General features: G+C 37.0%; 3 protein-coding genes and 3 non-coding genes across 6 annotated transcripts; all 6 read left to right on the forward strand.

Annotated features, from left to right (window-relative positions):
• Positions 1 to 2790: 2790 nt before the first annotated feature.
• LOC129359100 (ras-related protein Rab-1B-like) lies at positions 2791 to 7182 on the forward strand. Its single transcript, XM_055028495.1, has 6 exons — positions 2791 to 2880; positions 3442 to 3514; positions 4227 to 4322; positions 4412 to 4507; positions 5272 to 5403; positions 6861 to 7182. The coding sequence occupies exons 1-6, from the start codon at positions 2867 to 2869 to the stop codon at positions 7092 to 7094; spliced, it is 645 nt and encodes a 214-aa protein (XP_054884470.1). The 5' UTR covers positions 2791 to 2866; the 3' UTR covers positions 7095 to 7182.
• Positions 7183 to 8325: 1143 nt separating this feature from the next.
• On the forward strand, positions 8326 to 15284 carry rps3 (ribosomal protein S3). Its single transcript, XM_055028493.1, has 7 exons — positions 8326 to 8406; positions 9572 to 9702; positions 10494 to 10587; positions 11244 to 11338; positions 12686 to 12873; positions 13731 to 13934; positions 15209 to 15284. Exons 1-6 carry the CDS (start codon positions 8377 to 8379, stop codon positions 13928 to 13930), a joined length of 738 nt encoding a protein of 245 aa, XP_054884468.1. The 5' UTR covers positions 8326 to 8376; the 3' UTR covers positions 13931 to 13934; positions 15209 to 15284.
• On the forward strand, positions 10955 to 11104 carry LOC129359470 (small nucleolar RNA SNORD15). Its single transcript, XR_008605905.1, has one exon. It is a non-coding gene; the product is annotated as a small nucleolar RNA SNORD15 (small nucleolar RNA).
• Positions 12083 to 12229, forward strand: LOC129359471 (small nucleolar RNA SNORD15). Its single transcript, XR_008605906.1, has one exon. It is a non-coding gene; the product is annotated as a small nucleolar RNA SNORD15 (small nucleolar RNA).
• Positions 14893 to 15042, forward strand: LOC129359472 (small nucleolar RNA SNORD15). The gene has a single exon (XR_008605907.1). It is a non-coding gene; the product is annotated as a small nucleolar RNA SNORD15 (small nucleolar RNA).
• A 1535-nt stretch (positions 15285 to 16819) lies between the features above and the next one.
• kctd14 (potassium channel tetramerization domain containing 14) lies at positions 16820 to 23741 on the forward strand. The gene is made up of 4 exons (XM_055028494.1): positions 16820 to 16927; positions 18640 to 18864; positions 20007 to 20141; positions 20979 to 23741. Exons 1-4 carry the CDS (start codon positions 16874 to 16876, stop codon positions 21288 to 21290), a joined length of 726 nt encoding a protein of 241 aa, XP_054884469.1. The 5' UTR covers positions 16820 to 16873; the 3' UTR covers positions 21291 to 23741.
• The last annotated feature ends 494 nt before the right edge of the window (positions 23742 to 24235 follow it).

Raw genomic sequence — 24235 nt, forward strand, 5'->3', positions numbered from 1 at the left:
TTTTGAACTACTAACCATCAAGGCCTTGAACCACATACCGTGTATTTACTCCTCCTGGTGGTGGTCACAGGTTCGATTCCCGGCCTGTCTTCCCCTGTCTCTCATTATCATGTTTCCTGTCAAACTACTTTCAAATAAAAGCCACTAGAGCCAACAAAATCTTTAAAACCAGACAAAAATGACAGATGTTGGGATACAAATCGTTTTCATGTGTTTGCAGGGATGATGTTTGACTTTTTATTGATGGCGTCCCGTCTGAAAATGGTGGCCATTTCCGTGATTTAGAGCAGCGTGTCAGGTTACGAAGTCAGGCAAGTGGCGTCATTATTTCTGCAGATGGAGGTGACCATTTACCTTGTTTCATCAATCTAAAGTAACCTTTCTACAAAGTTACCCATTTTTCTGGATTATAATAATGAAAATGATTTGAGCTTTTGTGGAAAAGATCAAAAGATGTCAGAAAAGTTAGAGATTTTAATGTTGCAGATTTCAAATCTAATGAAAAACTGTCAATTGAGGGATTGGGATTGATGCTGTAGTGCTGCTGAAGTTTGTAAGATGAAATCAAAAAGCCAAAACGTCATCAATTTATCTTAAAATAATGATTTTATACCACTATTATCTGTTTTCTGCTACATTAGCCAATATGCAAATGTCTTTTTGTGGATTCTTCCTTTTACGTGTTTTGTTCCTCTCTGAGTTTTGTTTTGTTTTTGTTTGTTCCTGACGTTCCCAGACCTTCCCCTTGCTTTCTAACCTTCTCTCTTTGTTTCGATCCGTCCCTATATGCCTTCCCCTTCCCCCAGTTTTCCCACCTCTGTGCTGCATCGGGATCGGCTTGTCCCAGCAACCACTGCCGGCGCTGCCTCTGTCCCAGCAACCGGCCGTTGTCAGGGCTGCTGACCTCTGACCCCGTCACAGCTGCTCAGCCATCGCATGTCTTCTCAATCCCCGGCTCGCTGCTCGTTCCCGTGACCAGGAGGGTCACACATGGGAGCCGGCGCTGAATTAAAGTAAATCACTTCCATTTTGTTCCCCTGGCCAGTTCTCCTAAAGAAGAGGAGAAATGATTGAAGAATAGATGAAGAAAAGAGCCAAAAACAAGAGAGAAGGGAGAAAAAGAGGCAAGAAAGAAACAAAAAGCTTCACATGAATAAAAGTAAGGGAGATTTTATGGAAGATACCAAAAACAGTTATAAAAAAAATATATAAAAAGAAAAAATTCAGAAAACTTAGCGGAAAAAATAAAGAACAAGGACAAAAAACAAAGGAATTAATATTTGGAAATAAAGAGACGCAGGAAGATGTAAAAAAAAGGGACTGATCAGATTTTAACAAAACTATACATTTGTTCAGTAATAAACTAAATACAGAAATACAATAAACCAAACAAATAATATCAAATATATTAGAAATTAACGCAATAAAGACAAAATGTGAAGCTTACAAGTCCTGCATCAACTGATGAACATAATTCCCTCTCTGTTGATTTCATCAATAAGGATTTTTAGATTTGTTAGAGACATTTATTATGTATGAGCCTGCTGTTAGTTTGGGTCCTCAGCTGTTTGGTCATTTTTATTTTGGGAACACAAACTGGAGTTTTCAGCAGTAAAATCCCCCCAGTTTGAATGATTTTTTCCTTCCAGTTTGTTCCGTTTGGTGCTTTATTTCTAAGCCTGTTTATGGGACCAAAACAAGCAAACCTCAGTCTCGGTACGGTTGAAGTGAACTCTGGTCCGGTTTGAATCCACATGTGAACACCAAGCGGTCCGGAGACCGCTCCAAAAGCAGGAAGTGGACTACAGCGCAGGGCATTCTGGGTAAAAACAACCTGAAAAGAAAAATGGTTCATGGTATTTTACAAAAGACAAAAGCGTAATGCTACAACAGCTAAAATCTGACGCCACTCCATTTTTGTTTAAATTCCATGAAGAAGAAAGTAGACATCAGTGTCTTCTTCAGTGGTTTTCATGTCATTTCCTGCAGTGGCTCTTGGTGCAGCGCCCCCACAGGTGAGCAAGGCAAGAGGTTTTCAAAGGGTTTGGTTCATTTCATACATTGCAGACCTGGAAACGTAACAAATTTTGATATGCGATCAAATCAAGTCTATCATAAAATCAGGAGAGAAAACACCTTTAAAATCTAATTTTTCTCTGCACACATGATCAACTCTGGTGGCTTTGAGGCACTACAACTTTAAGGCTTATTGGTGTTAAAAGCTTTAAAAATATTTAGACAGTTAAGAGAAAAAGCCTGCACCAAGCGACTGGTTGCTTACCAAGCAGCATATTGAATAATTTAATCTGAGTACAGAAATAAAACCTTGAATCCCACCAAGGGATTTGCAGAAACTTGGTAAAAACTGTTTGAGGAGCTACCTTTCTTGCCTCCTTCCTGCTTTTTTGCGTCTGTGTTAGGATTGGTCGGCTGCCGCATGATGTCACCCTGCACATATTGTCAGGTCGCCAAGCTGAAGTGAAGCTGCTCTTCACATAAACATCAACAGCTGCGCAGAAGCTTTTCTTACTGAGCATCTGAAGCAGCTATTTTAACCGTGTTCTGGTTTAAGAAGAAAATAAAATGCTGTTGCGAGTGAAGCTGGGTGTCCTGGTTCCAGGTGCTGTCCCCGGTGTAACCTGAGCTGAACTTTATCAATAAATAATGAAGCAGTCAGCTCATAAGTCAGTCACAGGCAGCGTTTTCTGCTTGCTGTCCTCCGGAGAACAGCATCCGACTTCCACAAACGGGCTTCTGGGACCAGAACGCAACATTTCCAGAGACTCTCTGGCCTTCTGTCCCGTCAGGATTTAGTTTCAGGATTGGTTTCTTTTTGAGTCTAATCGTGTGAAGAACCTCACCGATCATGAATCCTGAATAGTAAGTTTTCCTCTCTGAATGTGATGTGTTACTGGTAAAGTTAGGTGAAAACATATAGACTGGGAGACACGTCAGAAACTACAGATGTGGATTGTTAAAAATTGGTTTTAGCTGCTGATTTGGGCAGCTTTTAATAGATAGTTTACCATCGTTTATGGAGGCAGTTTCATTATTTTTATCCAATTTCAATGTGAGTTCATACTTGGATCAGGAGCAGTATCTCTGTCCAGTTTCTAGTGAAAATATCTTAATACACTTGAAACATGGAAAGTTAACTTACAAGTAACTTTTTAGTGAGATAAAGACAAAAAAAGTACTGACAAATTATTTCACTTACAACTAGACATTTTTCCATGTTATAAGAAAAAAAATACTAATAATAATAATAGAAGAACAAGGTTGTAACATAATAAAAGTGGAGAAAATGAAGAGCTGTTAATACTTTCTGGATGCTCTGTATTTCTGGGGATGAATTGCATATTTTTTATGGGAATTTGATAAAAAAATAAGTAAAGTTTATATGTTTTAATGTATTTTTTAAATATCTGTGTGTCTCTTCAGTGATTACCTGTTCAAGCTTCTCCTCATCGGTGACTCTGGAGTCGGAAAGTCGTGCCTGCTGCTGCGCTTTGCAGTAAGAACCATCATTCTCAGGACGGATATCCGAGAAAACTCGTGCATTTCTAAGTGTTTCGACTGTCCACCAACATAAAATCTCAGCTAAATATTACTGAAATCATTTGTAAAAACTCCAACCTAGAAGATTCGAGAAAACTCAGAATTTGAGTTTGCATGTTCATATGGAGATTTGGGGTCCTGTGCATTATAGTCTGCAACAAATAATGTACAAATATATCCACATACACACTTTGACATGATTCCCATAGAGATTACTATGGGTTTTAATAACTTTTTATTCTAATTTGCTATTTCAAAGTAGCTAATTTTTGATTAATCCCAGAATTTGTAGAAGAACTTGGAAACATCTGGACTCTAAAAGCCCAAAAAAACAGAAAGAAAAAGAAAACTTTAAGGAGAAAAACTAAAATTTTGTGATTAATCTCAGAAATTTTCTGGAAAAAACTTGAACATTTTCCAGCTCAGAAATATTCACGTTTTCTAGAAAGTATATTATGATATTAGTCTCAAATGTTTAAATTTTTTTCTTTTAAATGTACAACTTTCTGAATTCTGATAGAAATTTTCTGAACTTTCAGAGTTTTTGGCAAAAATTTAACAATTTTTTTTTTTATCTGCAATTGCCCTAATAAGCTATTGATCATAGCTACATGTGTGTAAGGCCTCATTGACAGAAAAACAACTCTTCCACTTTAAACTTGGTGCAGGATGACACCTACACTGAGAGCTACATCTCCACCATTGGGGTTGACTTCAAAATCAGGACCATCGACATGGATGGGAAGACGGTGAAGCTGCAGATTGTGAGTTTACAACGTTCCAGCTGCTCTGTGTCTTTAAAAAATGAATCTATTAAAACAAGTCTGCTAATGTTCTGTGTGAATGGCTTCAGTGGGACACTGCAGGTCAAGAGAGGTTTCGAACAATCACCTCCAGCTACTACAGAGGAGCACACGGCATCATCATTGTTTATGATGTAACCGAACAGGTCAGTGGATGTTTTTATGACGGAGTACAAGCGCCATTGAAGATAGAAAAACAGCTATTTTTGCCCCAAAATATTCTCAGAAATTTTCTAGAAAAAAAACAACGAAATTTCTCAGTTTGAAAAGTCAAAAAGTTGCTGGAAAATACTCAGAGATTTTTTATTTCATTTCAGAAATTTTGTAAAAACAAAAACAAACAGAAATTTAAGAGTTTAAAAAGTCATAAATTTTCTTGAAAAAAAAGAAAGTTTAATCTCAGAAACTTTCCTGAAAAATTTTTCAATTTCTTAGTTTCAAATGTCAAAACTTTTTAATCTCACAATATTTCCATTTTAACCTAAAAAAATTATTTTTTTTAGGTTTTAACCTAATTTTTTAACCTAAAATTTTTTTTTTAGGTTAAAATGTTCAATCTTTTGATCTCAGAAATGTTGAAGTTTTTCTCTAGAAAATCTGAGTTTCAACAGTAAAGAAATTTGACTTTCGAAACTCAGAAAATTTCCAAAAGTCAAAAAAGTAAAACTTTTTAAACTCACGTTATTTTTCCAGAACCTTTTTTAAGATTAATCTGAAAATTTCTGAGTTTTTTCTTAAATTTTTGAATCATCAAACAATTTTTTCCCCAGAAAATGTTTTGATGGAAATGTATTATGTCCATTACGGACATAATACGACAGCATTTAGTTTGTTTTTTCCCCCAGATATTCGGTGAAAAGAAAAACAGGACATTTCAATATTAACATTGAATCTCTGGATGTTTCCTCAGGAATCCTTCAACAATGTGAAGCAGTGGCTGGACGAAATAGACCGGTACGCCTGCGAGAACGTCTCCAGGCTGCTGGTGGGAAACAAATCCGACCTGGTCAGTAAGAAAGTGGTGGATGCTGCCACGGCTCAGGTAACAAGAGGAAAACATTTAGAACATTCACACACACAAAAATATTTACATTTTCAACTGTTCAGTTACATTTCCTGCACCCTCCACTCTTATTGGGAACTCTGGAAGTATAATAATAATTTTCACAATATAATCCACTTGTTTTAATCTGTTGAGATTATATGGGAAGTTTTTGTGTCCTTCAGAGGGAGAAAGCAACGTTTCTGTTGTTTGTGTGATTTCCATATTTCATATTAAATCCAAAGTATCTGATTGTTTTAGGAAGTGTTTGCAGTCAGAACGGTCATGTCACATGTCATCAGACTTTTTATGTCATTGATGTGAAACACGTGTCAAATTTCTGCACCAGAAGGAGCCAGATGCAATAACTCCAAACGTAAACAATCTCTGAAAATTATAATTATGAAAACAAAGAAGCATGAGGTTATGAATGCATAGTGGAAGACCTGTGATGCTGTGGGCCTGTTTCTCCTCCAAAAGTTCTGGAAACCTTGATTAAGTGAAGGGCATCATAAACCTTTTGAAATATCAAAACTACAATTGACTTTTTTTGTTTTATTTCATGCTGTAATGTTATTCCCTCATGAAAAACGTGAATAGAGTTTTATTATTTCACGCGAAATAATTTTAATCTACATGGCAACCATTCATTTATGCAAAACACCTGCCTTCAAGAAGCTTGGAAATTGCATCTCTTCCTGGTAATTTCCTCCTCTGCAATTTCCAAGCTTCTTAGCTCCTTCAGACTAGCCAGCAGCAATTAGCAAACATCTGGTGGAACTGTGCATCATTATAGGAGCTTCCTCTAAGTGAAGCGCTGGTAAAAAATAATATACATACATTTTATATATATATATATATATAACACATATATACTAAAAGGTTGATAGAGAAGCCATGTTTTGATGACTTCCTGAAAGATGAGAGACAGAGATCCAATTTCAAGGCTTTAAATTATGAAGTAAAATTTCATCAAAGTCATATTTGATATACAGAATTTTTATAACAACTGAAGATGACATCATTGTGCTATAAAATGGCTATATGTGCATTGAAAATACATAATGCTGCCCCTGTAAGTCAAAATCTGGTGCTCACAGCCGTCCAGTTGGATAATAATACACATTTTCTGCTGGTCAAATCAAATTAAGATATTTTGCCAGACATAAAATCAGCCTTCATCCATTGACTTCTCAGTCTCCTTTCCTTAAACTATGGGCTGAATATGAGTCCAGTCCTGCTTGAACAAAAATATTTATACATATAAAGCCTTTTAATTTAGATTATCGTTTATCTTATTATTGTCAGAAATGCCAATATGTGTAGATACAGCTTGAAGATTAAAGACAAAACATAAATAACAATGTTATGGTACTTGCTAATGGTTGCTAACTGGGGTTTTAATTTGCTATTACCCTAAATTTGCAACGTGTTTGTTCTTTTCCACTCATCATCAGGATCTGGCATCTTCTCTGAAGATCCCCTTCCTGGAAACCAGCGCCAGAAGCGCTGACAATGTGGAGAAGGCCTTCCTCACCATGGCCGCCGAGATCCACAAGCGGCTCGCCAGCGAGGGAGGCGGCATGTCCGGGGAGTCCACACAGGCCAGAGGTCAGACCACCAAGATCAACAGCGCCCCCGTCTGGCTCGGAGGGGACAAACAGACACAGGAGGCCAATAACTGCTGCTGAGGATCAATTAGATCAACTAATTCCCAGATTGTACAGGATGCAATTATTGTTATATTTTCTGTTAAATTAATAACTGGAGCTGTTTGATTCGAAAATATGTTTTGAACATTATTTCTTGTAACAAAATGGTCTTAATAAAAATAAAGATAAATAAACAATGATGCTTTATTTTTATTGATAATACATGCAACTACTAGCAATTGCTAATAAAAATTAATGCTTTAACAATTGTAAAGTGATTAAAGTAGTTCAAGTTTTCCTTTGAGGGGATAACATTTTGTTTTAAATCATTTGCAAATAAGTAATATAGTAAATTTTACAGGTCAGAAATCACAAAGTGCTTTACAAAATAAGACATAAAAAGACACAAGAACACAATTTGTCATCACTTCTGAAAGTTGTTTTTAATTGTATTCAATGTACTATTATTTGTTGTGAGTTTGTTTATTCCTGTCAACAAATACATCAATCAGGGTTTGTTTTAGAACTAAAACAAAATCGTTCGGTTATGGTAGGAAATGATTAGATAATGCTTGTCTATAGCTTCATGCAGAAATATTTGTAGCAAAATAATTTACTGAAAGCATTGATTACTTTGCTCTCTGTATGGGGGCTGATGTAAGTATTCAAGGATGCGTTATTTTTAATTGTAGCACCTGCAACAAGTTAAACTGAAAATCTATCACAGAAAGCAACTAATAAAAATAATGCATCAAATAAATAGATTGCATGGCACAGTAGTTTTTTTATAATCTTCCAACAAAACCCCACTTCAAAAATCCTTTTTTTCCTGACTCTTCCAGTGGTTGACACAGAAGTGATTCCATCTAGTGGAGGCTTTGGTTAATAAACACAGTTATTTGTGTACCTGCTGTTTACCATGTTTTTGATTAAGTTGTAAAAATTAATACGTGACTTATTCCAGAAATTAAAAAAAATAAATAGATGGGCTTCAATAAGCAAATATGTTTCTAACATACTTGCAACTAAAAAGAAAAGTGTGGCTAAATGCCTGGCTGTTTGTATATTTCTGTTGTGTTTTGAAAAATTAAAGCAAGTTTTACCACCACGGCGGCCATTTTTTATTTATTTATTGATAAAACTGTTCACATTTCACTGCAATTTCAATTTTATGTTTTTTTTCCGAGTCAACCTTGAAACGGCAGGAAACTACATTCCCCAGCGTTGACTTGAATAAAACGTCACCGGAAATTAGTCTGTTGACTACAAAAGCATTTCCGCCTCCTTCCTGGGTCCTTTCCTGTCTACGGCCTATTGGAAGATGGCGGTGCAAATCTCCAAGAAGAGGAAGGTTAGTGGTGTTTTATCCCCTCTTTACTCACACAGGCAGCGGTAGTTTGTTAAAATAGACCCAGACTGAGCGAAACAGACGTGTTTCCCGCCGGTTCTGGTGTCATCCGGATCTGCACAGCTCCGATTCGGGGAGGATTGGTCCAGATCCTGCGGCGGTGCTGCGTCCTCATTTAGATAGCTAGCATGGCTCATTTCGCCGGGGCCGCGGATAAGTTCTGAAATAACTCCCAGTTTCTGTTCCAAGATGTATGTTTAGACAACATAATTGCATTTAAATGCGCCTTTCTGACTTGTGTCAGATGAGTTAGTCTAATGGCGGAATAACAAAAATAAAAAAGTGATTGAGTGAAACACCGTCGCCTTTACATTTTACAGGAAATGTCTGTTTATTCATACGATACAGGTTGAAATAAATATATTGAGCTTATTTCAAATATATGGGAGAAATGCATAGTTTGCATTAAGATGGATTTGTTTACCAGGCATAATTTAGGATTCTTCTCAGCAAAGCTGACTTGTGAAGCCTTTTATTTTGAGTTTATGACTAAATTAAAAACCAAATAATAACCCAACTGCTATTGTTTAGTATGCTTTTTAATATTTGTACAGTGTTTTTACTCTTATGGTGTCAGATTGCTGGAATAGAATGTCTTACAATCCTGTATTCCCACTAATATAAGTCAGAAGCCATAATTGTGTTTAACAAAAATGGTCAAATACAATTGTAAAGTTTTACAGAGAATATGTGAGGATGATTTGCGCCAGTGAAAATTAATATGGTGTACAATAGGATTTCATAATTGAAGTTTGGTTCACAATCATGAAATAGTCTTTAAATTAAGCCACTGACAGTAGCGTGTATGCTTAAAAAATTATTGAGTATTTTTTTTCTTCTATAGAGCAGTGATTTGTTGCAATAAAGAGTTTGAGCTACTTAGTAGCTGGTTCTTTATGGGTGTTTTCTATTGAAATAATTTGTTTGCACACTGATCCCACCTCTCTGGTCACCATTAAATTACAGTCTTTAAATCCAAGCTCTGCAGACAATTTATCCTTTATAATAATCTTGGAGGCACATTTACAGAATTTCATATTATTTGAAATCATATATTGTCGGATTTGACATATTTGCGTTTTTAAAAAACTGCCTTTTTCTCTCTTAGTTCGTCGCAGACGGTATCTTCAAGGCCGAGCTGAACGAGTTCCTGACTCGTGAGCTAGCTGAGGACGGCTACTCCGGCGTGGAGGTGCGCGTGACCCCAACCAGAACTGAGATCATCATCCTGGCCACAAGGTGATTAACTCTCCTTCAGGGTATTTGTGACTCTTCCTTTGGTTTGCTGTCAGTTGTTGGGCCTGTCACCATTACAGACGTAACGGTAGTTGGTGATTGTTATAAACTGTAATATTGTTGTGTTGAGACCAATTTCAAGTAGTTTATTGATAATGATCGTGCCGTAATATTCCAAGTTTTCCTTTATAATCATTAATAAACTTTAATTTTGTACAGAACACTCCACACTACAACCAGACACAAATTAAATATCCGAAATGAAAAGCAACCAACAACAAATAAAGAGGAAACACAACTTAAATCATAAATAAAATGGATTACGGCGTCTCCAAACAGAACTGACTTTCAAAAAATATTAATAATCAGAATGGATCTGTAATGTGATTAATTGCTTGTTGTGACAGGATGATTTGTTGTTGTCTGTTGGTACTTTTATAATCTTCTGTACTAAAACAGAATGGAGAGATTATATAGCTTCTCTTCGTGTGTCCAGGATTTGTTTGAGCAGATTATCTTAGAAATTCATGATATTCTTTCCCTTTCTTCTTGGTATCATCAGAGATTACGAGTCATTTCAGATTCGTAGATTGTAATTAACCTGCCGATAACCAAGAAGAAATCGTTTAATTTCAATCACAATTTTTGTTTTTTAGCCTCCAAATACACATTTAATACAGAGCAAATGATGCAGGTGTCCCAGTCCAGTAGAAAACAGTCCGTCTTGGACCCTGTACTGGACCAAGAGGATGTTTGTCTACGGCTCATTTTGAAACGATTTTCTCTGTTTTCAGGACCCAGAATGTTCTGGGAGAGAAGGGCCGTCGGATCAGAGAGCTGACCGCTGTGGTCCAGAAGCGGTTCGGCTTCCCTGAGGGCAGCGTGGAGGTGAGCTGAGCAGAACGACCTTCACTGAGGTCGGGGATGACTGAGTCCAGTCCTCCAGTACTACTGTCCTGGAGGCCCAACACGCCTCATGTGTTTTCTGGTGGAACTGCTGAGCTCATAGGAGCAACTTCTGAGTGAACCCTGGCAAAACGTTGTTAAAAGCTTAATAGAGGAGTTATGCAGTGACAACTTCCTGAAGGAGGAGTTTCATAAAGAGCAGGAGGTTTTAAAGAGACAGAGGCCCAATTTCACATTTGATAGATCGGCTGAAGGTAACATGGTTACTTGATTGCTGTAAAGTGCTGGAAAACACGTAGTACTGTTCATTCAAAGTTTCAAATTTTTCTAATCTTCTGTGATGTTTCCCCTTCTGTGATGATTCGATGACGAGACGGAACAGGAACATCTCTGGTTCTGCAGGTTGCCGGTTCAGAACCACGTTCTGTGGTTCTGCTCCTGTTTCTCAGATCCAAGATTCCTTTTCATGTGAAGACACTGAGGCATTTGTCTGAGAAGGGTAGAAACCAGTTTCACAACTATGAGCTTATTTATTTAAATCTGTGCATTTAATTTAACTACCGCAGCCTGGATGTAGATTTTTTATTTATTTAGTTTATTTGTGATGCTTAACGACGTTTGAACTGTTTCTTTTTCAGTTGTATGCTGAGAAAGTTGCCACCCGGGGTCTGTGTGCCATCGCCCAGGCTGAGTCTCTGCGCTACAAGCTGCTGGGAGGCCTGGCAGTGCGAAGGTGAGCGGAGCTTCAATAACCAGCAAGAGATGCTCAGACAAACCCGACTTTTAGCTTCGTTGCTGTTGATTTAGGCTGCATTCACATCAGCCGTGTTTAGATCGCTTTACAGTTCATTTGGCTGAACGTCTGGTTTGTTTGGGGAGGTGTGAATGTGAGCCAAGCAACCTCTGGTCCGCCTGAAGACCTTGACGTGAACACTGGCATGGTTCGAATACATGCGCTCCAAAAGTAGGAAGTGGATCATAGCGCAGTGCATTCTGGGTAAAACAACCAAAACAAACCAGAAATTATTTTGCAGAAGACAAAAGAGAAATCTTTCAAATCTGACTCCAGCTTTAACATTTTCTGAGGAGGGAAGTGGAGCTCAGTGTCGTCTCTAGAGGTTTTTGTCGTTTCCTGCAGTAGTTCAGGATTATCGGGTCTGAAAACATCGTCCAGGACCCACAGGCTAATTAAAATAATTAATTTCTCACATTTTGAAACTGATAAACTGATCAATTTTATTTAATGTCGACTCCGATCGGATCTAAAAACCGACAATTTGACAACTTTAAATGTGCTATTTTATGAGAAGAACCAAGATGTCCGTTTACAGGAGACTTTTTACCAATGAACTGAACCTTATAGTCGCTTTCTAGAACCTGGTTCACCTGGGTTTGGATCCGATGAAGCCGTTCTGCTGAGCTTCGGGTTTTAATCCTCTAAATGTTTGAATTGTTAGCCGTTTCTCAGCTTCAGTCCTTTCGGTGATGAGACGATGACGAGTCGGAATCGGTCTCTGTCTGGTTCTGGTGGCTGGTTCTGATCCACGTTCTGGGGTTCTGCTCCGGTCCAGCAGAACAGCGAGGCTTTTTCGGTTGAAGACATCGAGGCATTTGTCTGAGAAGGGCAGAAATATTATTTCAGTAATCAATTATTCTGACAACTAATTGGATAAAAAAAATCTTTTATACACTAGAAATGCATCAAAAAGATGAACAAACAAATTGCTACTGTTGTGTTGCTTGAAATGCAACAAAATTATATATTTTTGCACCATTTTGGATAATTTATTGATCTGAATATGTTGTTGTTTTAGGAAATGACCTTTTTTGAGTTTATATTCCAGTTCAAAAATGGATTATTGAATTAGTTGATCATTTAATTAACTGATTAATCTGATAATTTTGCTGGAGTTGTTGAATTAAAACTAATATTTTTGGTTGTTGCTAATTCAATTAGAGATTCAAACCTGGCTGTTATTTCAAATTTGCAATAAAGTCCCTTAAATGGGTAAAATCTTCATGCTATTTTTGAGACCTGGTTGTTATAAAACATTTTTTTCTCTGGTCTATTTGCGTTCAGGGCTTGCTACGGCGTTCTGAGATTCATCATGGAGAGCGGCGCCAAGGGCTGCGAGGTCGTGGTGTCTGGGAAGCTGAGGGGTCAGAGGGCAAAGTCCATGAAGTTCGTGGACGGCCTGATGATCCACAGCGGAGATCCCGTCAACTATTACGTCGACACGGCGGTTCGCCACGTCCTGCTGAGGCAGGGTGAGTAGCGGCCCATTTCCTGTTGAAACTGATGAAATACCTTCACTTTCAAGGTTTGGAAAGTGCTTGATTTCTGCATAAGGTCCTGGAAAGTTGTTGATATTCAAACTGCAAGATTCACTAATTGATGTTTTTATCGTACAGAGTCGGAACTTCAGGATCTGTTTTCAGGAACAAAGAGAACATGCAAAACAATCAGAATAACTATTATTTTAAAAATATGTAATTTTAATATTATTAAAATGTATTTTTAAATGAAAAATGTTATTTTCTCTCAGTCAATAAAGTAATTTTGAATTTGAATAATAAATAAATAATTTAAAAAATGTGAATAATACAAAAACATTGTTTTAGAGATTTTTTTGTAACTTTTTTGTATTTAATTTGAACATTTAATTTGAGCAGGAATGTAATTTACCTTAAGATTTGTTTGGATTGTAATGAGTATTGATTATTCCTAATAAATCAATGACTTATTGATTTGTCATTGGTATAAAGATCAGCTTGTATTTTATACATTAAACTAGGGCTGCTTTAAACTAATATTTTAGTAATCTATTGATTATTCTAACGATTAATCAAGTAATCTGATAAAATAAAATATTGATAAATTTGTCATAACACCAGTGTTACTATAATCAATATCATTAACAGATGAATTCTCACTTTATGAATGACAGTAAATGAGATATAATGGTGAATTGAAACTCTTCGTTCATTTGTTTTGTTGCTGTAAAAGTTTCCTTGCCTTGAAATGGGTTGAATTTTTCTGCATGAGAAGAAAAAATGAGTTGTTGTGAGACTAGCAAACCCTGAATCGTTGTTGTTGTTTTTTTTTTCCTGTTGTTGTTGTTCAGGTGTGCTGGGCATCAAGGTGAAGATCATGCTGCCCTGGGACCCCAGCGGTAAGATCGGCCCCAAGAAGCCGCTGCCCGACCACGTCAGCATCGTGGAGCCCAAGGAGGAGAACCTGCCCACCACACCCACGTCAGAGCAGAAGGGGGCCAAACCCGAGGTGCCCGTCATGCCCCAGGGAGTCGCTGTACCCACCGCATAAGAGGGTGAGGAGAGTCGGAGCGTTCTTATTTGCAGTTTTAATCTTTAAAGTGTTTGAATTTCTTTATCTTTCAAGAAACAAAAAAAAACACTTGGGAGCTACTGTTAACTTTTTAGTTTATGTAGAAATAAAAGATTTCTGGATCCTCTCAGTGTCAGGTGACTGAAAAATGGCTCCCACTGTAATAATATTCATTCAATAATTTTACAGAAGGGAAATCTAAAAAAAATTTTTTTAAATTGATCAGGACCGCATCATCAATTATTTAATCTATTGACAATCTGGTAGGCACATTCTGCAGAGTTTTATTTAACCACTAAAGACTTTTGGAAAAAATATTAGAAATGCATTAAAACATGAAATTCAATCAATTTTTAAAGAAGAAAATAAATGTTTTATTCTCTAAAATGCAATTAAAGCATTCCTTTAATCAGAACAAGGTGAAGCTAAAACTTATTGATGAGTTTTGGTTAAAACATAAATGTAAAATATATATGCATTTATAATCAAATACTACATTAATTAACGGTTTTCTCAATAATCGATTCATTGTGATTAATCGTTTGAAATGAATCAGCTGAACTTGGGAAATTAAAGATGGTATTAAATGTCTCCAGTAGGAGGCGCTCTCATCCCATCAGTCCTACAGGTAGAGTTGGATGAAATGCATTTAGATTGGGGTTAAAAATAAATGCAGTAGTTAAAGATGCCCTATCAATATGCAATATCAGCTTCTCCTGTGAAAACACATTAACCTTTTTCAGCTTTAATAAAATGATGCATAAATAGAGATTTTCTTCTGTTTCAGACCTTTGGAGACAATAAAAACATTTCTGAAAAGCTAAACCGACAAGTGAAAACAAACAAATCCATAAATCGGTTCCAGACATAAAAAGTCCAATTAGTAATTAAAACTGAGTTTTAAGGAAAATGTTTGTTTTTATTAGTATTTGTTTACGTCCCTTCCTTGATGAGACGATGACGAGTCGGAACCGGTCTGTGTCTGGTTCTGGTGGTGACCGGTTCAGTTTCCCGTCCTGTGGTTCTGCTCCGGTCCGTCAGACCAGCCAGGTCGTTTCAGTTGAAGACATCGAGGCATTTGTCTGAGAAGGGTTGAAAACGCCGCGTTTGTTGAAAATGTGCAAAAATGGAGACAATTTCTGCTCAAAACTAGAAAAATCGAGGAGTTCAGAATTTACTGAACTGTCAATTATTTTATTTGATGTGAAATTCTGAGTGAAACTGGGTTTTAATTTATATATCTTTTTGCTTTTGCAGGTTTTGAACCGTTCTACTGGATGGGTTGAAGTCTCTGGCATTTTTGTGTACAAAAGAATAAAATCTGGAAAATACACTTTTTGACTTTTGGTCTTTCTTTCAAATCCTTAGCATTTCAATGGGGCTGTAAACGCATCACAGTTCATATCAGCTGACATCGGTAGTTATTCAGTTGGGGATTTTGTTTGTTTTAAATATGTGAAATGCTGCCAAACTGGCGGCATTTGTCTGCTTATCCAGTTTCCACTCCCACCATTTTTGTCTTTGTATTTCACGTCTTTTTACACAAACACAAAATGTATGTCCACGTTTATTGTTATTAAACAGCCATCACTGTTGGGACGAATGTGATGACAAATTAAAAAACAAAGCCGATCATTTTAAGCTGTTATTAGCTTCGCTGGCCGTGAGAAGTTAAGCGGTTAAACCGTTTCCTTTGCAGATATCCCAAAATTGCTCTGCGGTTTGTGGTCAGAGTTCAGTGAATATCCTGTCATCGCCATATATTTTATTGTCTAGTCCTGCTTCTCAGGTGTAAAATATATATATTAGTGGGTGTAGGGATATAAAGAATCGTCTGAGGTCGTCTTCATAATTCAGTAAAGCTGTTAATGAAAACAGCATGTTGGCTGGAGGTAAACAGTTTGGCGAAGCAGAAAGGAGTTGAGATGCTTCACTTGGGTTTAATTTGTTACAACATTAAGTTGGTAAAATAGCTTCTGAACAAAATCAGTGGTGATACCTGCAAACTTCTTGGCGGAGATTAATGCATCTGCATCCCAGGGAATAGCATATGAGCATAATTTATTAAACTGATCAGGAATAATTAAGTAATCAGTATTTTTAACAGTCATTACAGAATTGTAGATGTCATTTTATGGGCTGTGAATGAAAGCTGGATTACCTGGAGAAAACCTGCTGATGAATACGGAGGACATGCGGAAACATCCCAGGACAAAATCAAACAAATTATTAATACTTAAACAGGTTGTATTTCAGGCTACCTTCACTTATTATTTAAAAAAAGCTGTATATATGAAGTGTAACTTCAGAGGCCTCTGTCTCTTTAAGAAATTCCTGATCTTCTCATCTCTATGCCTTCAGAAAATCATTACAACAATGCTCCTCATTATGCCGTTTACAACCGCTCTTAGAAGTTGTTTTGCTAATTGCTCCTGCAGCTAGTTTGAAGGGTCTGAGCGGGGAAATCTTATTGCTGTTTAAATCTATGATGAACACTCAAAGTTTTTATATAGTAATGAAAAATATACTTTTCAGTGACTTTTCATACTGAGGTGCGTTAATTTGATCAGCTTCTTAAAATAGTACTCCACATTTTTGTAATGATAGAAAATTTCATCACAAATTAACACTAGTGAAAAAGTAATTAATTCAAAGAACTTAGCATCTATTCAAGTGCAATTTTTATGTATTGTGTCTGCTCCGTGTCTTTTTGTTGTGTTTATGAGTAAATCTTAGTAATTGGTTGCTGACGTGATTTTCATTGTCCGCTGAGATGCTCCTCAGACCGGTTTCTAAAAATGCAGCAGAGTGAGACCTCTTCCCAGCGTCCCAAAGTCCCCGGCTGGATCCGGGTTAGGCCACGCCCCCTGGCTGCCACCTGCTCGGCTCCTCGGTCCCACCTGGCCTTTCAGAGGACCCAAGATGAGTCTGCCGGACTGCAAACCACCTGGTCGACAACCTTCATCCGTCCCGTCGGTAGGAAATCTTACTGATGAATCGCGATGATTTTAGCTGTTTTCGGGTTGAAGCTGGAAGTTTTACCTGTCCGAGGGACAGACAGGTGTGTGTGTGGAAGTTCAGATCGGATCGCATACAGGTCTCACTATTTATATTAGTTTGTGCACAGTGACGCGGTTGGGTGCAAATTATACAGTATTTGTAGAGTAGATTACCAGTTATTGATAAGTTTGGTGATTTAACCAAACGTATCCTTGATTGATAACATCTGACTGAGTTGGAGTCTCGTCAAATCAGCGGAGAACAAGTTTGTCGACTCACGTGAGGCTCAAGCAGGAATGAGCTACCAGTAATACTCAAGTTAAATGACTTCAACCTCTGATTGTTGTTCATTTTTAGTTGATAATCCTGCATTGGAGGTAAAAACGTGCTGTTTCTTTGCAGCACATTTTGCAGCTGTCTTGACTCAGTCTTACAGTTTCACAGAGCTAAAAGACAAATGGCGCCCATGGCTTTTCCAAATCTGGTCTTTATGGCCTAAAACAATTATATGAAGAGCACAAAAACATTTAACCTCAAATAGATGTAAGAATGATTTGAATCGCCCAGCTGTATGGAAAGCCAAATGTGCCTCAATTCCAAAAGGAACGTTAAAAAAAAGCAACAAACATAAAACAGTCTATATTCATATATAAAAAAGGTACAAACTATTATTTAAATCTAGAATTTATTTCATAAATGTCTTTATGGTCTCGTGCTGCAGAACGTCATGAACTTGTTTTCTCATTGTGTTCCCTTGCAATAAATGCTTGCAAGTAAATTCTGGTTTATTTTATGTACACACTAGTTGCCTTTCCTTTGACCTTCAAACTACAAAAAATTGAGTTAGCTTAATAAAAACCCATCAGTGGAAACACTTTTTTGTTTCACGAGTGATTATGTTTTGAGTCTCAGGATGTTACTGCTGGCCGAAAAAATGAAGAAGACGACAGGAAGTGATCTGAGGATGATGGTATAGAGTATTTTAGTATATGCACGATCACCAGCAGGAACCAAAACGACCAGCAGATGGCGGTATTACCCCGTTAATCTAATTAATGAGACAAGTAGCTTCGCAGAGAAATACTAGTTTCACTAGATTATTTCACTTATAATAATCTGCCACCCATGTTTAAAGTGAAAAAAATCTGCCATTGCAACTAGAACGTTTTCCTCAATACTAAGAAAGTTTGATTTAAAACAAGTCCTTATATCTTGTTGAAAAGTTACTTGTAAGTTAGTTATGTCTTATAAAGTAAACATTTGCACTAGAAGCTGCTTTTCAATACAATAATAATAACAACAAAAGAAGCATTTTACTATATATTTGATTCAAATTTTAACTACTTTCACCAATTCAATTATTTAATTAAGGAAGAACTTCCCTAAGTGAAGAACTTTTGAATGTTTCATTATTTATATTAAACAAATGTTTGCGGTTTCATTAAATTGATCACATAACTATAATAAGTTATAATTTGTGGATTTACTCTGAGACTTTTATTGCAATATTATCTGGAACTTGTTGTAAGAATAAAACAATTGGGATGATTTTAGAAGCAGCTGAAACCCAAATGGATTATAAAAAGGTGTAAAATGTTCATTTTAACCTCCTTCAATGCATCATAAATACACTGAATTGATTCTGTCTGGTTGTTTTAACACTCTTTGTGATTGTTTTCCTACCTCAGCACTCTCCTGTGGTTCAGCTAAATGTCGGGGGTCACCTGTTCAGCACCACACTGAGCACGCTCAGAAGACACCCGGACTCCAAGGTGGCGGAGCTGTGCGGCTCTCAGCCCAAAGTCAGCGCCGACGGTCAGGGACGCTACTTCATCGACCGCGACGGTTCCCACTTCGGAGCCGTTCTGGAGTTCCTGAGGTCGGAGAAGCTGCCGACGAAAAACATCCGGGAGGTCTGAGGCGATGAAGAGTTGTTTTTAAATCTCTCTGTAATAGGATTGCAACGATTAATCAAATCAATCAATTATTGGAATAATCATCAACTGATTCAGTAATTAATCATTAACTGGAGTATACAGACTCAAAACAGGGTAACTGTTGAAAGAACAAGAACCTGAGAGCAGCAATTGAGTCAAAAATGTACAAAAAATATAAACATTTTGCATTTAACCCTTCTCTACCTAGATTTCCTCGAGTGACAGTTTCAGCTTCATCTGCAATTTGCTATGAAGCACTTTTTTCTTATTAGTTGGTCAACCCAAAAATAATCAATAAATCAACCCTACACTGTATTGATAAGTCAAGCAGAAAAGCTGTTCAAATGTTGATGTTAGAAGTATTTCTTTTAAAATGGACCTACAAATAAAAAGAATGCAATGTTATTGCATTTTTATGCAATAAAATGTTTATTTTCTTATGTAAAAAAAAAGCTGAATTATGTTTAACTGCATTTCTAAATATATTTCTAATATTCTATAAATTAAGCATGAATGTTGATGTGAATCTGCAAAATGTGCCACTTTATGATGTTATAATGTAAAAACAGAATTTTTTTAGCTTTACATCATGTGATAATGTACTTTTATCAAAAACACACCTACAGTGTTGCACTGGTTCTTTTGTGCATGTTTGAGAAATCCTTTAATCTCCATGGCAATCATTCAGCTGTAAAAATGCCTTCCCAGAGCTGCAGTTTTCAACCGTCTCACAGAGCAGCCTTCTCCCACTCTACTCCTTCAGACTAGCCAGCAGCAATTAGCAAACGCCTAGTGGAATGAGCTCATTATAGGAGCTACTTCTCAGTGAAACGTCGGTAAAAATGTTGTGAAGAGGTTAATAGAGTAGCCTTGTGGGATCCTCCTGAAGGTGGAGTTTTTAAAGAGACAGAGGCCCAATTTCAAGGTGTTCAATTACAACAGAAGCTAACATAGTTACTTGATCGAGCTGGAAAATGGCACGATGTGCCTGGAAAACACATAATTCTGCCCCTTTAAAATTAAAAATCTGCAGAATCACCAGAATAATCAATAAATGAATCAATAGCTAATATAACTGTTAGCTCCAGCCCTGCATTGTAACCCGTGTGTGTGTTCAGGTGTATACAGAGGCGGTCCACTATAACATCAAGCCGCTGATCAAACGTCTGGAGGAGACGCCTGAGCTGTTTGGGGAGCTGGTGGGAAGACAGCAGTTCCTCTCCAGAGTCCCGCACTACAAAGAAAACATCGAGGTCAGCTGCTTCCTGTTTTTAACTCTGCTCCTTTTATCCCAGAACCATCTCCTCTTTACTTCTTTTTTTTTTCCTCATATAGCCAAGTGAAAGTTTACACTTGCAGCAACCTCAGTCAACCAAAGTGGTTCCTGACAGGTAGCCGAGTGATAAAACAAGAAACATTAAGTTTGATAAAGACAAATAATAATAAAAACAAAATAAAATAAATAGTATGAATAAAAATCAAGACTCACTCAATTTCAGCTGCAACAATTTCCCCAAAACTTTAATCAATTAAGTACAAATTTACCCCCTTTTTTAACTGTTCTGTTCATTGTTGTCATAGCAACATGCCATGACCGCTACTTAGGAAAGAGTATTTTTATTTTATTCTACTCTAGTCCATTTAATTAATAAAAGAACCACGTAAGGTTTTTATACGACTTAATAAAATTAATTTACAATTAGCTGCACATTACCACAAAGCTAATGTGTATCATTAATTATCCAATTATAGCCATTAATTGAATAAGTAACTATTTGAGTTGCAGTTATTTCATAAACTTTGTTAGCATTTGATAGGATCTATTTCAAAACGGAGTATTTGTGGCCCTTTAATAGAATGGACTCTATATCCCATGATGCTTTAGAATCCGTAGAAGAAGAACTTGAATTTAGACGAAGAAGACATTTTGGAGCTCTGGGAAGAAAAAGGGCTAACATAGCTATGTTAGCCGAGTTCCTACACTCTCTCGTATATAATTCTGTTTGATTCGTTCATCCTTTTTATTCCACTCGTTTTTGAATTTGTCGAATATTCAACAAGCCCTTAGAAACGTTGAAATCTTCCGTTAGGTTCTGATCCGTATTGCCAGAGCGGAGGCCGTGGCCGCGCGCCGCTCCACCATCCTCATCTGCGTCATGCGCACTGAGGAGGACCTGGGTTTCTATGACAACGCCGTAAACAGCCTGGAGGCCGGAAAGGAGTGTGCGGTGACGTTCGGGCCGTGGAAGGCCGAGCCGTCCGTCAGGGACCTACTGGACTGCGTGAAGATGGACATCGAGAGTCGCGGCTACAACGTCAGCATCGAGGCGCACGCGCCCGAGCGCGGCTTCCTGTCCAAGAGCTACGACTTCTTCTACCAACTCACCTTCACCTGGTGGTGACGAGGCGCCCGCGAGCTGCCCGTGGGTTCACACTTTATCATAATGAGCTGCACCTTCTGGTTTTCTTACGGAATAATGTTCAATCGAAATAAAATACACCCATCTTTTTTTTTAAAGGGATTTGTTACACAAAATTACTTTTTTTTTTAACTTTAATTTTTGTTTCCAATCCTAAAACCATCCAAAGTGGTGAATTTTGGGAATAAGCTAATGTTTGTTGTTGTTTTTTTGGTCTCTGGAAAATAAGCCATTAAAAAGCCCAACTCCCAATTGTTAAAGTGACAGTATGTAACTTTTATAAAATATATGATTTTAAAATATTTGTAAAAACCATGACTTGACAATAGACAGAGAATGTGATATAAAAAAAAAACATCGATCTCCTCCACCTTCTTTCTGAGCTATGATTAGTATCTGAAGAATCTTTCTCATACTCTCAAGATATAGTGACAGTGTCAACAGATATTTAAAAATATATATTTGTTATAAAGTTATATAGCAACAGCGCTGCGCTGTTGCCTAGCAACCCAAGCTGAGATCCAGCACGTTTGGTCAGCTGGTTTACCACTGACCAAGACAATTGTTTCGTCGACTTATTCAGAAATGACTGTCTGCATTCTAGTTGGATGCGCAGGAAGCTCCACTTCTGCTTTTCAAAGAAGTACGGTTGTATAATTGTCCAGCCATTTTCATGTGCAAGTGTAAATGTTGAGATTTCAAAAGAGAATGGCCAGGTAAGCAGCTTATTTGGATTTAAAGTGACAAGAGGCCTTAAAACAACTAAAACTATCTTGGCACAAAAACATGAAGAACATGTTTTGTGTAGGCCACAGCTTTATCCAAACCTTTTCAAGGAAGCGTAATTGGGTACTTGGGCGATGTTCGTGCGAAATGTTTTATGTCCGTCGTTTTGACGTCAGTCCCACAGTCATCCTATTCAAAATGTGTCGCTGACATCACACAGGTGTTTATTTCACCGCTTTGAACATTTTCACAGCTTTCTGAGGGGATTTCACTTTCTGCAGACGAGACTGCGTCAAACCCCGGACGCTGGGCAATCCGTCGCTCACTCACTGATGAGCCGAAATGTGTGAAGAGCCAAAAGATGAACCGTAAGCAGAGCAGCTGCCCCGGCGTCGACCACATAGCATTTAAAAGCTGCCAAACCACATCCTGTCAGGATGAGTGGGGGCAGAAACCTGCTGGTGTCCAACGGGGCCTTGAATGCATCACCCGCCTTTATTCTAGAACAAGACAGCAGGTCCTTTAGGTGAAAGGGGAAATCACAGAGTCTGAATGTTGATTCAAATGTTTCAGTGGAGGAAATAAATGTATCATGGTGTCTGTTCTGCTGATTTAGTGTTTTTAGAAACAGTTAATAATGAATGCACAGGCTTTGAAAACATACAGACACTTTGACTTAAAGGATCAAGAATAAGTGTCATAATGAAAGTTTTACTTTCCAGTCAAAACGCCATCAGTGAAAAATCCTGAACTGTTTGTAAAAAACAAACAGCATTTTCACTAAAAAAGAATCTGAATGTGTTGCATGTAATGAAATAAAGTTCATCGCAAAGTCAAAAGTTTTTAAGAGAAAAAAGCACATAAAATAATTTTTTTTTTTCTGTCATAATGGATCCAAAGCTTGAACGCATTTTCCACATTGGCTGTTTTAAATCAAGTTTAATACAAAAATAAATCAAGTTTTTTTGGATTTCATTGAACAAGCAGGATTTGGTTCACTTTTTTCAAAACATTTGCTATATTAATTATTTAAATAAATAACTGTCTTGGTTGCAGCAAAATTGCCTTTTCAGTAAAGAGACATAGTTCTACACTCAAAGATTGGTTATGAAAACATGTAAATACTTTGTGTTGTGCTTAAAATTATGTTAATTTAAAAATAAAAAGTCTCCATCTGCATCAAATGCCTTTTCTTGATGGGACAGGGTTGCAGTTTGGAGGCCATAGAAAATCAGTCCAAGGGCCACAAATGGCCCCCGGCCCACATTTTGGACACACCTGCTTTCATATAAAACACCTCAATCCAAACATTTTGTATGGAAACCATCGATACGGCGATCTGATTCTCCCACAAAGAAAAATCCAGAGCTTGTTAGGAAATATTCAGATTCTCAAAAAGCTTCTAAATTGGCTGTTAAAATGACACAAATTCTAGTTTCTAGTTGAGCAGTGACATGACATAAAACAATGTTTAATATTTGTTTCTATTGCTAGTCCAGCATTGCAGATCCAGTCCCTGGTTGGATTTTTGAAATGAATAATATAAAAGAATCATTTAAACCGGCAGATATGAACAAAAACAGCTTTGTGCCACTCAACCTGTTGAGTTCAATAACATTTCTGCTAAAGAATAAACGTTACATGAGAACTTCGTTCAGACGGTTACATTTATATATTTACATGTTTTTATATACAGATTTGGGTAGTAACTAGTTACATTTACTTGAGTGACTTTTTTAAAAGAAATCATTTTCTTTTAGGAGTATTTTTACTTTTATTTGAGTCATTTTATGACGTATTTCTACTCTCACTTGAGTGACATTTTTGGATTTTCTTCCCATTGAATGAAAAACAAAACGTGTTTTAACCAAAAATTCACCAGACTCAGAAACCACAGCTGCAGGTTTTGCTAAAGTTTTGTCAGTTTTTTATTGAAAAAAAAAAACTGATTTGGAAACATTTTATTTTGCCTGATTGTGTTAATTTTTGTTTTTTTATATATAATTTGTTGCCATTTTTGGTCCTTAAAATACCAAAGTTTCCACGTAACTTTACATTTTGGTCCGTTTGATGATGTTAAAATTTCTAAATATTAAATGATTGGTAATTTGATCAGTTACTGAGTACATGAGTAGACTTTTTACAAAATACTTTTTACTTTACTTGAATAAAAATAAGTGCGACTCATACTTGAGTTCAAC

The sequence above is a fragment of the Poeciliopsis prolifica genome, unplaced genomic scaffold (assembly GCF_027474105.1).
Source record: "Poeciliopsis prolifica strain line A6 unplaced genomic scaffold, Auburn_PproV2 SCAFFOLD004, whole genome shotgun sequence".
NCBI classification, from domain to species: Eukaryota; Metazoa; Chordata; class Actinopteri; order Cyprinodontiformes; family Poeciliidae; genus Poeciliopsis; species Poeciliopsis prolifica.